The 15,299-nt window shown below is 42.5% G+C and overlaps 4 protein-coding genes across 21 annotated transcripts in view; 1 reads left to right on the top strand and 3 right to left on the bottom strand.

The window, feature by feature from the left end:
• Window positions 1-5,910, bottom strand: part of pdlim7 (PDZ and LIM domain 7) — a 29,983-nt gene extending 24,073 nt beyond the window's left edge. For 2 of the 3 annotated variants that reach the window (XM_079745436.1, XM_079745434.1), the window contains exons 1-2: window positions 5,778-5,910; window positions 3,214-3,312 (exon numbers count right to left, since the gene is read on the bottom strand). In XM_079745436.1, coding sequence (XP_079601562.1) covers window positions 3,214-3,312; window positions 5,778-5,810 — 132 coding nt within the window. In that variant the 5' untranslated portion in view covers window positions 5,811-5,910. Of the gene's footprint in view, window positions 1-3,213; window positions 3,313-4,122; window positions 4,234-5,777 lie in introns of those variants that run through there. The other variant, XM_079745435.1, reaches the window with a different exon arrangement.
• A 605-nt stretch (window positions 5,911-6,515) lies between these two features.
• Window positions 6,516-10,467, top strand: cltb (clathrin, light chain B). Its single transcript, XM_079745184.1, has 5 exons — window positions 6,516-6,935; window positions 7,519-7,565; window positions 7,790-7,907; window positions 8,043-8,154; window positions 9,401-10,467. The coding sequence occupies exons 1-5, from the start codon at window positions 6,779-6,781 to the stop codon at window positions 9,579-9,581; spliced, it is 615 nt and encodes a 204-aa protein (XP_079601310.1). The 5' UTR covers window positions 6,516-6,778; the 3' UTR covers window positions 9,582-10,467.
• Window positions 10,468-10,629: 162 nt separating this feature from the next.
• Window positions 10,630-11,489, bottom strand: higd2a (HIG1 hypoxia inducible domain family, member 2A). The gene is made up of 2 exons (XM_079745264.1): window positions 11,294-11,489; window positions 10,630-10,992 (listed from the first exon to the last, which is right to left on the bottom strand). Exons 1-2 carry the CDS (start codon window positions 11,475-11,477, stop codon window positions 10,826-10,828), a joined length of 351 nt encoding a protein of 116 aa, XP_079601390.1. The 5' UTR covers window positions 11,478-11,489; the 3' UTR covers window positions 10,630-10,825.
• Window positions 11,490-13,368: 1,879 nt separating this feature from the next.
• ankhd1 (ankyrin repeat and KH domain containing 1) overlaps window positions 13,369-15,299 on the bottom strand; it is a 29,469-nt gene continuing 27,538 nt past the window's right edge. For 10 of the 16 annotated variants that reach the window (XM_079744757.1, XM_079744750.1, XM_079744748.1 and 7 more), the window contains exons 36-39: window positions 14,918-15,169; window positions 14,445-14,629; window positions 14,193-14,357; window positions 13,369-14,050 (exon numbers count right to left, since the gene is read on the bottom strand). In XM_079744757.1, coding sequence (XP_079600883.1) covers window positions 13,988-14,050; window positions 14,193-14,357; window positions 14,445-14,629; window positions 14,918-15,169 — 665 coding nt within the window. In that variant the 3' untranslated portion in view covers window positions 13,369-13,987. The remainder of the gene's footprint in view (window positions 14,051-14,192; window positions 14,358-14,444; window positions 14,630-14,917; window positions 15,170-15,299) is intronic. The other 6 variants (XM_079744753.1, XM_079744752.1, XM_079744754.1 and 3 more) reach the window with 1 other exon arrangement.

Raw genomic sequence — 15,299 nt, 5'->3', positions numbered from 1 at the left:
CTGGCTGCCCTTACATCACCGGCAATAGCACAGCTGATGCAACTTCCATAAATATCCCTCAGAGAAATGGAAAGGCTAACCTACATCCATGTGATGTGGGCGGTACCGGCTGGGCCGAGAACAGACAGCCCCACACTAACCCCCATGGAAAATACTCACACACACCGTTGTTACACGATCAGCATCCAAATAGCCGGCGAGCAAACACAATACCTCCCGTGGAGACTCCATCAGTTGTCATTGAATTATTTATTTATTGAGGTTAGCAGCAAAAAAAAACTATGTATTTTCTGTTTACACTGTATAAGAAGGGAGTGGGACCCAGATGGCCAGAGACAAATAAACAGTACACACGTTAAGACACACACACACACACACACACACACACACACACACACACTCCACAGCTGGTTATGAGACATAACCAGCTGTGGAGGTGTTGACGAACATTCAGCTAATCTCACCCACTTGCATATTAACATGACATCATCTGTGGTTACCTCCTAGCCTATGGTGGGACTCCAGTTTTATCTAGAGACCCCCTGGCTCTTGGGGGTTTCCTTTGTTTCCAATAATAATAACGTTTATGGAGTCCCAGTGTCGGGAGATCAGAGATTGATAGTGAAGATGGATACTCATCGGGGAACTGCTTGCTAGAGGCTACGTCTGTGGGTGTGTGTGTGTGTCTGTGTGTGTGTGTGTGTTAGGCCTAACAATCTGTCCTGACACCGACTTAACTTGGGAAGGTATTGCTCGGGGTTTGGCCCATTGTGTTGTGGAGAGAACAGGGCGCCAGACAACACATCGGACGCTGAGTGGGGAAGAGAAGGGGGTGCTCTGTTGGTAGGGACAGGATGGATATGTGAACAATCCCAGGAATGCTGTGAAAAAGCTTAGCATTCGAGGGCCAGGGAGTACATAGGGAGGAAATGGGAAAGTAGTGAGCGTTTTGTCATGAAACTCCCACAACTCGCTGTAGAAGCAGGGCAAACATCCTCAGGACTTTCTGAAATCGAACAAACAAAAAAAAATAACAATTGCCCTCATTTACAATAGTTAGAGCGAGGGGGGGATAGAACAAAGAGCTCAAAAAGATATTAGCAAAAACCAGATCAGCCATTGCAAGACCAAGCCAGCCAAATAACTATTAGTAACAATCCGTTTGTCAGACCTCCCGATAGCTCAACAACCCCCAAAATGTTTGCTAATCCTCAAGCGAACACAAAAAAACCACTTGGCAGCATTGATCTTTCTGGCACTATCAATAGTGATCTCTTTGCCCCTTAGCGTTTAGCGTAGCCTTTTGTCCTGTCATTCTTCGTGTTCTTTGCTGTGTAATCTCTCCTAATAGAAACCCTTGCAAGAGATGCATATCTCATGGGCTTTGAGAGTCAGACAAGACCACACACTGAATACAAGCTCTGTTAGCCAGGGATCTCTAGGTTTGGCTTATCCCACAGTCATTCATGTCAAGGTAGAATACTGAACATCTTTTAAGTTTACTTCCTCTGGATGGGCTGTTTCCATTTGTGTGTCATGTCTGTGTGATTCACTGACTAGCCATTCATGACAACATAGTAAAACAAAAAGAGCCGGCGGCCTTAAAAACACAAGAGACAGAGAAACTCAGAGAACTACTCAGAGACATATATCTTCTGCTCTGTTACCCTAAAGCCTAGAAGACTAGGGGAACAAGCGAGGGGTATATTAGCCACTAACCAGTCATTAAGTCCCCCCTCCTCTCCCACACCTCCCATTACATCATTGCTTTTGCAGGTCTGGGATCCATCATCGCCCGCAGGCTACCACGACTAACAATGAAAGGATATATTAAGGTGATAAGGTTGGTGGGTAAGACGTCCTAGAGAGCTGGACAAAAAACAAGAACTAAATTATGGACAGGAAGGAAAGCAGTTGAACTGTATCGTGGCTGTGGGGAAATAGTACACCAGCTGATGATTAGCCAAAAATAATATGAATAACAGTGGAGCCAGAGCAGTGACATTCCTCCTAGTTAAGTTGTGAATCACACCCCAACAATCGCAAAAGTTTAGTTGTAGGCATTCATCACACAAAGATCCTCAAATTCTTTATCCTTATTTTAGGGTATGAGAAACTATTCACTGTCATGCATCCAACGGGAGCATTCCGTTTGTTAGTTTTTTCCTCCCGGCTTTGACGGCTGCCAGCTCGACAGTCAGGTATGAGACATGTACTGACAGGACCTTGACAACCGCTTCCCTCGCTGCAGCTTTGTGTCAATTCGACAACTACTTGCTTACACACAATAACACTACCTTGCAGTTATACCACGTCAATAAATACACTGGATAGAGCCGGTTCTCACAGTACGACAATTGTAATGTTGTACCAAGATAACAGGTTGGTTTTGTTGTACTGTGATGAATGTTTTGATCGAAAACTCAAATTAAAAACGCCATGTTGCTATGATGAGTATTTTCCGTTGGGTATGTTTGGAGCACTATGGTCGGCCCAGGTAACTTTTAGAGACTGGAGGTCATTTTGGATGGATTCACATCAGGCTATCAATCAACTTGTATTAATCTCTGTTACAGAAAATTGCCAACATTAATTGTCATATGCAAATCTGTGTGACGTTTATAGGTCAAACAGGCCTCTAAGGTCGCAATAAAACACTGCCAATGAAGACGAAGGCATAACAGAATGTCAGGTCTGTATGAGCAAATCTCTGGCAGCGATGTTGGAATGATTTTATGAGCGTGTGCGTGTTCACATTTGTGGGTGTGTTGAGAAAACACTGCACTTATATGGTAAGGAAAGTGTTGTAGCTCTTTTCCTCACTGACCAAAGTGCACAGAGTATTTGAAGATCCATTTGGTCAAGGTGTTGTGAGCGAAAGGAAAAGCAAAGTGTTCCAAGAAAAAAACACATGTCTTTGTAAACAGCAAGGGTTGGGAATTCAAACAATCACAGTGTCAAGGCTCAAAAATGATAAACACACCACAAGCACAAGAGCATGAATCCAATAACGAGGCACATTTCCAAAGTCTTCAAATAGAATCCATCTCCATGAAAACTGAATAAACAACTAGTGGACACACTGACAGAGTACTCGAAGAAATGATAATAAAACAACATAGAAAGAAAAACTAGACTTGATCGATGAAAGGACCCGCAGGACATTATAAGCGATAAATAAAAACCAGGAGATAAAGATATTCTCATTCTTACCCTTGAAACAGTGAGGGGCATGCTGAAGTCCTTCCCACCCTGGAGTCTGAAGCCCCATGGTGCCGGGCCAGCAAGGGTAATGCTGTAGACGTTCATGGCCTTGGGTAAGAAATAAGGAGAAATAAAACAACACACTTTATTATTCTGATAGCGCTGGATGTATGGTTAAATCATTCATTTTTCGGTATCAAACAAGTATTCCAGGTGCCGCTTGAATACATTTGCATGGAATGGTTCCACACAAATTAGCAGCAAAATGATATTGATTCGTCACCAAGATATTTTTTTGCTGCTTATATGTGTGGAACCATTCCTTGTTAATGTATTAGAAGCAAAGTGATATTGTCACCAAGATATTTTTTTCTAACCAGAACAGGTGTAGCCGGTTCAAATTCTGATTACAATGTATCATTAAGGGTAGGTGATGGGTGCAAATTACTTGTCAGACGCAGTTAAATTATTCCCATTTGTGCAAAAACATGATAAACATTGATTCCGACACGGCAGGGGGAATTCACTATATTTCCCAGGTAGGAACTTCATTTGTGGGAAAAGTGTCAGAAACCTATACCCACATGACCGAACATACAGTAAACAATGACAATATACAAGTATGAACCAATAAATAGACACACATTCAGCCAGAATTAAAACTGTTTAATCCCATGCTATTATGGATGTCCGAATCTAAAAACAAAATGAAGAATAAGGCCATTTTAAGAACCAAGGGCAACTTGAGACCCAGATCAATGTGGCTGGGGCTCACCAAGTGATTCGCAGGCCAGCACCACTGACCTCTGTACCTGTAACCCCATTCCAACTCATGCTCCTCCCCCAGCCCCATGTCGGAAGGTACCAGCGCTCTTTATGACACTTTGGCTACCTGCGGATGTGCCCATGCAAACCTACCTTAAACCGTGGGACTGGCCAACAGCCCAGACCAAGGAGAAAAGTAAAAAGCGGGTGAGCTTAGGCAAGCTGACTTTTGTGCTACAGCTCTCTCTTGCTCACTCTGTTGGCAAACCAACCCACCCCCCCCCCCCCCCCCACTCTCTTTTTCTTCTTGCGACACAGGCAAGCCCTTGCCTCTACACTCCTCAGAGGCTATATAAGGAATGTAAATCTACACCAAACTATTTCAGCCCCACACCCCCATGAGTCACAGAGGGAGGGGGGGGGGGGGGGAGAGAGAGAGAGAGAGAGAGAGAGAGAGGGAGAGAGGGAACGACTACTCTACCTATAGCACCAGAATTGCACACAAAAAAGCAAAACAACCTAATCTATTCTATTACCATTATATCCTACTGTATTCTGTAATATGCTATTCTATTCAGTTCCACAAGAAAACATAAAGGAAACCCCATGAACTACAAAAGTTGAATATACTTGCAAACTTGAAAGAAAGTTAGAGCAAAGTATAACTATACCAGCAATTAAGTTGTTCTATCCTCCTAATTGAAACAAGTACTAGGATTGACTAATAGTAACACATACCAAGAATTCAAAGAATGATGAAGCAAAAACGGTGGCACTACATTTAAAAAGGTCTATCTCATACATATCTCTCTCTCTATACATACATATATAATACTTGGCAAGAGCTTTTATAAAAGGATTATATTTCACATTATATCTATAAAAATAGGTTGCCTAGAAATAAGCCTACTAATGCAGTGCATACAAACACAAAGTGGGTTACGCACAAGACAACTTAACCAGAGACTAATTTATGACCTCCTACTAATAGTAACAGAGGTAGAAGGATCTTAGCTGTTGTTTCCTTTTTAAGTTAACTCGGTGTTGATTCCTCGATGTCTCGGGAGTCAAGAAGGTCCACATATTTCAAGCCATCAAATCAATAGGAAGGAAAACATGGAAAGCGAAGTGTACCAAAGCTATAACATGGCTATGACATTACTGAATCGATGAAATTTTAAAGAAAGCATATTAGGTTACAGTGTCAGGAGCCCATAACTTTAGAAAAATATATGAACCCCTATAGATACACGGAGAAGGCCTACTGATTATGATATCTACATTATTCACACAGCATGTGAATGAGGTCAAGCCCGCAACATAATGAAGACCTATTGAAAATGAATGAATGGACATGCTAAAGCAACCAATGAACCGCGACTAAAAGAGCACACATACGAATAGCGAAGTAAAAGGGGGAAATAACTTTACCAGATACCCAGTATCTCTCGTAAATGTATATATTGAAGACCTAAAATAAACCTTGACGAGCTCGCAGCCCAACGTTGGCGACTCGCCTTGCCCCGTTTGTGGAAAAATTAACGAACAAACCTCGAATTCAAGTACGGCGACCATCTAATAAAGGATGTGAACGACTTGGGACAAACACGGCGAACTTTGGAAAAGTTTTTTCTCCACCGCTTTGGGCCTGTAGAAGAACAGCCGTCCCGTCACTTTCTCCACGAACCGGACGGTGTTTTAGAAAAGTCAACCCCTCTCCAAGACGCGAACTAGAGCCAAACGTGTTAGTTTTAACCTTCACCATGCAATAAGCCCATCGGATACATGCAGAAAAACGACATGCCTACCTCTTGTCCCTCTCTCTGTTCTTCGCCAGACATCGTAGTGCTACTTTTGTCTGGATGTCGGATAAAGACTTCAATCAATATCAGTAGGGGCTGTAGACCAGCCTTTCGGACTTCCTTAAAGCAGACGTCAGACAGGAACCGTGGATCCCTTCTTGAGCAGCAGCAATCATTCCCTGAAATTCCCTTTATGAGCCGACGGTAACGTCAGCAAGTCACATGGGCCATGTCTACATTTCTCACTCATTCTGCATGTGTTGTATGTATACGTGTATTGATGAACACAAGGAAAAATAACATAACGACAAGCAAGGAGCCGTTCACAGGCGGTGGTTGGTTCAATTAGAGGTAGTACTAAGATTATATACATTATATATGAGTATAATTCAGAATGAGAGGACTTTAGAATATAGCATAGTGCTTTTACAAAACATATTCTGTTTATTTGAGAGGAAATGCGAGAGTAATGTTGTAATACATAGGAAAAAATATGCTGCTAAGCGTATATCTCCACTAACCTTACTGAAATAAAAAAAATAAATCATGTAATACATATTAGAAATTATTCAAAATATGACTTCTGCTAAGAAAATGTAGGTGTTCTCACCAAAAACAACTATTGACATAGTATAAATCAGTGTCCTTCATGAGTTATTGCGTTTACCCTTTTCCACCAGCAGATGGAGACAGAGTCAGGCGGATTGGGCATCCTGCTCCATCACTTGACTCCAGACTGGTTGAGCGAGTGAAGAAATCATGAATCATCACTCAGGATTATAACCCAATATAGACCATACCAGACGGTGGTGGCTTTTCATATGCAATCTTCACACCTCTTCAAAGTCACACCATTTGTGTCTAGTATCTAGTGCATATATATACACCGGTCTTTTTTTATTACAATTGTGTGCACTTATTAGTCCTTCAACAGTCCGTGGGATCGCCCTGCTCACCGCGCCTAGCTGGTGTCCAACTGGACTACAAACTTCACTTGTGTGGAAAAGATGGCTGACAACGGAGTGCACACCACAGAGGAGGACCCTGCCGCCGCTTTCCTGGCTCAGCAGGAGAACGAAATCGCGGTGATCGAGAATGACGACGATGGGTTCGGAGCCCTGGAAGGAACCGACGCCGAGCAGCCTCCCCAGGAGCCCCTCTACGGTCGGTGTTGTGAAGCTAGCGTTAGCTCACAAGTCACTTAGCTTTAGGAAGCCCTGACTGACGCCGGGCTGCTAAACTACCGATGGGTTGAATTGGCATGGTGGTAGTGACATGAATACATTTAGAGGTGTTGTTCCCCGTGTTGTTATGTGGTAACGTTACATTTTGACAGCACTATTAGATGGTAGCTATACTGGCGCTAGCTCGCCTAAGGTGATATACGTGTTAGCACGTTAGCTTGCTTGCTAGCGGCGACCTAGTTTGACACTCTATCACCCATTGTCAATAGATCTCAACCGCTGTGTACATGTCCCTCAAATCGTGTTATGTGCAATAAGCACGTATGGTTTAACCATAATTCTTGATAAATGGTCTTCAGGGTACTATAAAGAAAAAAAGCCTGTTTAAAGGGGGCGGCATATGCCATGTCACGTCATCAGTGACCAAACAGGTGCATCTACATTTTTTTTGCCCCCAAACAATATACATCTGTCAAAGTGACAGTTGCGGAACTTGTTATTACCTGAAAACAACCTGGATTGTAAATTGGCTCTCTAAAGATACGCTTGTTTCTATCTTTTAGACGGTTTTGGAGAGGAACCTGCCATAGTCAACGGGGATATGTTCCCGGTAAGTTTTTTTTTTTTTTTAAATATAACTACAACTTGCTTATAACTTTCCTCCAAGATGTTGATCTTAAAATCCGTTTTAATAATTGATGACATGCTCCAATACAATAGTGCTTATTATTGCTCGGAAAATATGCATGTGAGTGCTCAATTTATTCACTAAGCAGTGATTGATTGCTGATGATGCAGAGAAGTACATGACATTTCCTCGCACCTCCCTAACAGGAGTCCAATGGCCCAACTGACAGCTATGCAGCCATCGCCCAGGTCGATCAGCTGAGGCAGGAGCCGGAGAGCCTACGCAAGTGGAGGGAGGAACAGAAGGACCGCCTCGAAGAGCTCGGTAGAGAAAACACAGCAGATCTGCTGATATTTTTACATTGCAGTCAATAGTGGATACTGACCCGTCTCGCACCCTCTTGTAGATAAACACGGCATCACATGCTAACGTTGGTCTCTCCTCTTGCTCTCCAATAAGACTCAGCCTCCAAGACAGCTGAGGCGGAGTGGAAGGAGAAGGCCAAGAAGGAGCTGGAGGAGTGGCACGTGCACCAGAATGAGCAGATGGAGAAGAACAAGGCGAACAACAGGTAAGAGGGCCTCATGGGTCACCTGCTCATCTGACAGGTGTGAAGTCAAATTAATTGATTGGATACCTGCCGATGGTTATATCGAAAGGTTAATGAGAACATGATTCAATATTGTGTGCAATGTGTTGTAAGGATTTTATTCTTCTACTCAGACCAAATCCTAGCATTCATTTGCGGTTATCTTCACTCTCTGAGAGTTATGAGTTTTCTGTGATATATTAGGTCTTTTATGTGTTTTTATTTATTTCAGCATTTTCCCATTCTCAATTCTTCCTGCACATTTAGCTAACCTCTCCTTTTCCTCAAACTTTCCAACAGACTCTGCCCAAGTCTGGCACGGTATCACTCTGCATCTAGTCGAAACCAGTTTCCGCTGCTTCCATTCTAAGCACTGAGAGAACTACCGCAATGAGATCTTACTAGGCTGATGTTTACATAACCAAAATGAGAAGGATAACAAACAGGAAGGCCTTTGGCTGAAAGGGAGTGGAGTGGAGTGTATGATTACAGTGACTGTAAACCTTTAATTTCTACCTTTCACAATACAATATAGTCCAATGTAGCTGGCTTTGGGGGTCATCCATTCGAGATATTGTCATTTCAAAACATATTTAGAAAGATGCATGCAGATACTCATACTACAAATAGCAGGTTTAACACCTTTTGTCTATCCACCTTCCGGCCCTTTTAACCAACAGGCAGGCCACTGTTCTGCATCATGTGCTTCTAGACTCATCTCATTAGTGATGCTTCTCTCATTTCCTAAAATAACCTTCAAGCTTGCCCTTAATTGCTTTTGTTGTTTGTTTACCTACACTTACTGTTTTCCTGTCTCCTTTTCCTTCTGCTTTCTCTGCCTTGCCTACGCACTAGGATTGCCGACAAGGCTTTCTACAAACAGCCCAACGCTGATGTTATAGGCTTTGTGTAGGTTTAGAAATTCCTGTTGCTTTTATGTTGTATCAGAACCAAAAACCTTTTTAGTTACTAGTACTAGTTACTAGTACTCACTAGTCCTCTTGTTTGCTGGATGCATGTCTCCAAACGTCATGTTTTACTGCATTTACTGTTATCTTAAAGCATCATGAAAATCATTTTGAGCCAATGGGGTTTCTCATGAGCATTTGCAAGAATTGCATGAGGGGACTTTTCATCTTAAGGCTTATTAGTATGTTCCACTGAATATCCGTTTCTCCCATCATAAGCCTTCACTTACATCTCTTTTCTGTTCCCGTGTGTCTGGCAGAGCCTCAGAGGAGGCTCTGATGGCGGAGAGTGACGGAGGAGACACCGGACCCCCAGGGACCGAGTGGGAGCGCGTGGCCCGCCTCTGCGACTTCAACCCCAAGACCAACAAGCAGGCGAAGGACGTGTCTCGGATGCGCTCGGTCCTCATCTCCCTCAAACAGACGCCACTCGTTCGCTAGTGCACTCGTTTCATCCATTTAACAATGCCTTTTTTTGATTTTCGCATTTTTTTTTTATTGAGTTAGCATCACACAAATGTATATCCTTCATAACTTTTGAGACGTTTTCCTGATATTTATAACATTTTGAAAAGCAGACCGGTATGTTACAAAATTGTTGATGAATGACACCTCGCTGGAATGGAAGAGAAGATAGAAGTCTGTTCAATTTGGGTGGTCATCCTTTAGCTTACCATAGCTATACTGGAGTAAATATTGTTACTGTATAAAGTTCTCCTTTTACTTTGCCCTTGCATTTAACAAAGTTACTATGTTAATTGACTGCATGCTTTTGCCAATTTTGATGTGCTGTGTTTTTTTATTAATTAGCATTTTAGGTCAATTACTTTTTATTGAGTTTAAGTCAACCAAACAGGAAATAGATTGTAACCAGCTCTGCCTGTTGTGAAAGAAAAAACATAACATGCTATGTTCTAATTTGCTGTCTGGATTCCCGAATTACGTTTCAAATCTCTAGAAATGTAAACGATCCAAGCATGTGGCCTTTTTTAATTCAGACCTGCTACTGTTACCGTTTTTGTTTTGAGTCAAAAACATGTTAATATTTGATTAGAAATGCAGCAAGGGTTTTCACAACATGTACGCAATCTTCAACAATAATTTGCATTCTTAAAGGGGGTTTTCATTTGATTCAATCAACTTAATTGAAAATGTTTTGTCCACCACTAAGTTAAAATGTAATTTTAAGAGCAATGTAAATGTTTATTTCAGTAGAACAGCCTATGTAGTCATGTTTCACATGTTGCCTATATGGCCATTATGAATACTGAGGGGGAAAAACTATTTTAAGGGAACTGGAAAGAATAATAAAAATGACGGAATCACATTTGACGTTGAATTTACTGAGTCACACTACCAGGCCATCCCACGCTGCTCTTAATGGTGTTGCATTCTATCAAGAGCTCTTACGGAAAACCTAAGAGCTGTTACTTCATATTTACTGAAACTGATGTAATAACGGAATGCAGACAATTCTATTGCATATAGATTTTACTGTTGCAAATTTATCATAAAAAAAAAGCAATTAACATTTGAACAATTGTGAAGGATGAAGTCGTTCCAGACCATTTGGTTTATTTTCAGCAACATTCATGTATCAGTAGATTCTATTTACATCCATTAATAGTGATCGAATTAACTTGCTCTCTATATATTCATAGGCCTTTGCATATACGTTGTTCCCTTCATTGCTTGGGTTTCAGCTGAGTTGCAACAACTCCAAATATTATGGCAAATACAGTAAAGCCTTGAGCAAAGATTCGCCCTCTCATCAACATCTGGGACTGCCTGGTTTTGCCTTGATGAAAAGCACGGAGTCCATACGCTAGGGCTCCGGCTGTTCCAAGACAACCTGGGAGAGAACAATACACCAGGTTACTTATGGTACAGGACAAAGAAAAGTCAATGTCACTTTGAGATGAAATTAAATTAAAACAAGGTCAATTCATTAAACCCATACACACTACCACACCGCAGAATATACAAAAATATGTATCCACGTAATGTGTTTAACCAGTTACCAGAAGATGCTGTTCGAAAACCAACTTTGATCGCAGAGCACACATTGTACTTTACTCGAATGAGCCATAGAGTCTGCTTCGGTAGTTCACTGGTGTAGTCACCAGCCAGCTGATTGAGTTTATGCAACTCACCTATGGGGACGAATGGGTTTTCTTTTGTTTTTCGGAGCAGTTTTTCCTTGAACGTCTCGTCCTTTCGCCTCGACACTGGTGTAAAGCCTTCAATAACCGGAGGCTTGGAAAAATCAAACGGCATTGCCCCCGATTGCTGTGTTATTGGCGCATTGACGACCGCGGGAGTAGACGCAGAGGCCATGACTGCCCTGGATGTTTCCGGATGTGACGTAATATGTTCCCACGACCGAAGGACCCAAATGGAAATAGAAAAATGGTCCAATAATGCCCGATCACTTATTTTCTTTAATTCATATATATTTATTCATATATATATATATATATATATATATATATATATATATATATATATATATATATATATATATATATATATATATATATATATATATATATATACTACCACTTCTAAGAAATCCTATAAAAAAATTGATCCTTCCGTGTGTCCATGTCATGAACCTAATTAACAGGTGTGGTGCCAATAGCTAACTAAAATCGTTGTCCGTTGTCTGATATCACTTACTTGGCACTAATTTGGTTGAACAGGAATAACAATCCTTACTTAATCTGCAGGGCAGCCCGTTGTTCTATAATTCATACGTAATGGTTTATTTATATATTTATTTAATTAATTATATAATTCATCATTAATCATTTAATAGTGCGTGTGGGGATTCATTGGCTGAAAGAAACACAATTTCGTGGCCTGTGTGATTTGTTCATCGTCTATGTAATCACACTAGAATTGGAGATGGATGACCTTCACAGGGGCTTGGACGATTTCCTCCTACAGCGTATTGAGTGGTGTCACCTCACAGGGACGTCATCTCTTTCACGCCCACAGTTATTCTGTTGTTCTTTTTCATTTGTAAGGACTTAGTTAATTAACATTTAACAACTGTCAAGAAAAGTGCTATATTAATAAAGGTTATTCATATTATCTCAACTTCGTCAGTGAGGCTCAAAGGGCTTCAGCAGGTCCGGCACCTCTGTGGCTAGGAGCGAACCGGCCAGCAGGGTGACCGTGGGATCCTCCACCATGAAGCCCTCCCTTGTAAACTACAAAGCTGGGCAAGGCCTCGCTCAGCCTCTTTTTCAGGGGCCAGTAAAGCTCCACGCCCAGCTGGACCTTTTAAATTATTAAATACATTTGAAATTAGCTGGGACTATTTATCCACCCCTTCATGCATGCTAATATTGGAATGGCTTATCTATACACATGTACTAGCATCTACCCTTTAAGTCAATATCATTGTCTTGCGTTGGAGTTACTGTTATTACAGTTTACCGAGTCGCAATCTCCTTTTGTTGGCTGTCAGGGAAGTGGGACACCAGTAATGACCCTACGTCCACAAACAAGGCTCTGGCCCCAAGCGCCTGCAGTCTCTCCTTGCAGGGGATTGTCAAGTTTGTCTGATGACCCAGACTGTATTTGCCAGTGTCTGAACAGGGCATTTCCCCCAGAGAGTTAGGAAACGGTAGTCTAGTGCAACAAGATTTCCAGCCATGACGCTGTCTACTATTGAGGTCACTACCTTGTTGTCCTTGCCAACAAAGTAATTATCTTAGATCCACCGTGTCCTTGTTTGTGCCACGGGTTGGCGGTACTTGGCGAAGAACTGGCCACTCATTGCTCGATTTTCTTTTGGCGTGGTGCATCCAGATGGGCTCACGGGTCGACTGAAGTGCTTGTTCTCCATTACGTTCTCCATCCTTGGAGCTGACATTACGCTTCACTTCTTTACTATTATTCTATAGATATCCAATCAGTTTGTGTGTGCAAATATTAATTGGATTAGTAGTGCAACACTATACTGATTATTTAATAAATAAAAAGTATCTTGTTTGTCTGGTGCAGTAGACTAAAAAGGTCAATATTTATTTCAATAAACAAGCATAAGCAACACCTTTGCCGTCATGATGGGACTAATAAATAAATCAGAATTGAAAACCTAAAGTGGTTTAGGATCTTCAAATGTTTAGCCTTAAAAAAGTATTTAAGATAAATTATATTTATCTGATTGGTTCAATAAAAACAGGCACCCCACAGTTGAATGAAAGAGAACACATGATAACTTTTCAATCTTTTTATTGAATATTAAGGTAAATATTTCACATTAATACAGGCTACATAAAGTAGAGCCACTATACGACATGAAATTTACTCTCATTTTAACCCTTTTTAGTATGTAAACAATTATACATGTTTTTACCACTCTAAAAGGTTCTGATTTCTTTCGCTCTTTAGGTAATCATCATCTAGTTCTGGGCTGAGTTTAAATAGGTACGTCACGTTGAGCCCCTCTGCAGCCAGAGAATGGTGTAATGTGGGTTTTAAGTCAAAATCGCTAAACTACGCAGAGAATGGATCCTGTTGAACAAGTGATCACGCATGTTTTGTTTGCAGACATCGTCGGGACCCCTTGTTAACGGCCCTTGCGCCAACATGTTATATTTTTCTTATTCGAGATAGGCACATCAAAGAATGGGGTCAAGAACTAATTCCTCCAATCCATCGGCAACTGCTCTGCACTCTCTCGTCTACTAAAGTTAACATCTCTTGCAAAATCGTATTTTTTATTTTCGTTTCGTCATTTGTCTTAAGTCGATCTTTTGTTGTCAGTTCAGAATTTTCATGTTTTGCACTGTGGATCATGCGTTTGTGCATTTGATTGCCGTCGACGCCCCATCTTAATTGACGTGGTTCAGGTGCACGTTGCCCACGTGAGGCGCCCAGGTACCGGGCCACACCTGCTTTGTGGGAGAGAGAGCGAGAGAGGAGCCGGATGAGAGATTGAATGTTATGGCGAAGGTCATAAACATCATTAAATAGACTCAGTGACTCACTGCAGTAATAAAACAGGCTCTGTTAACCAAGCATATAAAGGGACTTTACCTGCTGTTGGTCGGAGTTGTCTGCGTTGTTTGGGACCACCTTGATAATGGGGCTCCATGCCGGGTCACCGGCGTGCAGGCCATTGTACATGGGTCCCCCCGGCCCCTCGGCCATCGTTGGATGGGGTGGCAGCATGGTTCCTCCATACATCGACATGGGCATTCCCTGAAGTATCACATCGGTAAAAAACGTCATGAATAATCAATTCCATTGTGATAGTTTCAGTCTGATGGTTGTGTGTACAACAGTTACCTTCGGGAAGTCCATGTAGCTGTTGGCTATGTGCTGGGGCTGGTGGTAGCTGTTGGCAGGGTTTGCAATGCCAGTGTCGTCCTGCTCCATGGGCTGGTGCTGGGAGAAGGCTGACTGCTCAGCCTGCAGCTGGGGGTGCATCATGTGGCTGCTCATGAGGGGCTGGGACCAGCCAGACATGGCCTCTGTGACAGGGAACGCACACGGTCAGCTTCAATCAATCTCAAAGTCTCATAAAAGTGCAGAAAAGGAATCTTAGGCATATTGACGGATCAGGGTCGAAGTCTGTTATAAAGGCCATAATCAAACATTTACCTGACCGATCTAAATGATATCGTAACAAGGCTATCAATCCGAGGGACTATATGAAAGTCTGGCAAATGTATATTTCCTTTTATTAAATCGCCCAAGCCGTGGCAAACCCAATCGACTCATGCCCTAAGCACCAACGTCATACACGCTCCTCCTCTCACCTGAAGCGCTTCCCACACCAAAGGACCAGATGCCGCCCTGTCCCACCGATGCTGTGTAGCTGGTGGTGAGCAGTGGGGTGTTGACCGAGCCCGTCTGCCTGATCCGGGCCAGCCGCTCCGTGCCGATGGGCGGGGGGACCTTGCGGTCCTGTTGCGAGGAGTTCCCTTGCTTAGGCTGGGGAGGGGGGTTCACGGAGGACGCAGAGAGGGCCGAGGACGACACTGTGGAGGGGGGGGGCACCGGAGACTCGCCTGGGGGAGGACGGAAAGGCGCGAGTGGATATAGTGAGTGCACAGCCATAGTAAGGCTTTTTGTGTCCATGCCTCGCTGTTGTGCTCGACCAAACGTATCCAAAATGTAACAATTATTCGCCGAACGCAA

Source organism: Pollachius pollachius (genome assembly GCF_949987615.1).
Source record: "Pollachius pollachius genome assembly, chromosome: 10".
Classification (NCBI taxonomy): Eukaryota; Metazoa; Chordata; class Actinopteri; order Gadiformes; family Gadidae; genus Pollachius; species Pollachius pollachius.
This window is presented reverse-complemented; position numbering and strand designations above follow the sequence as displayed.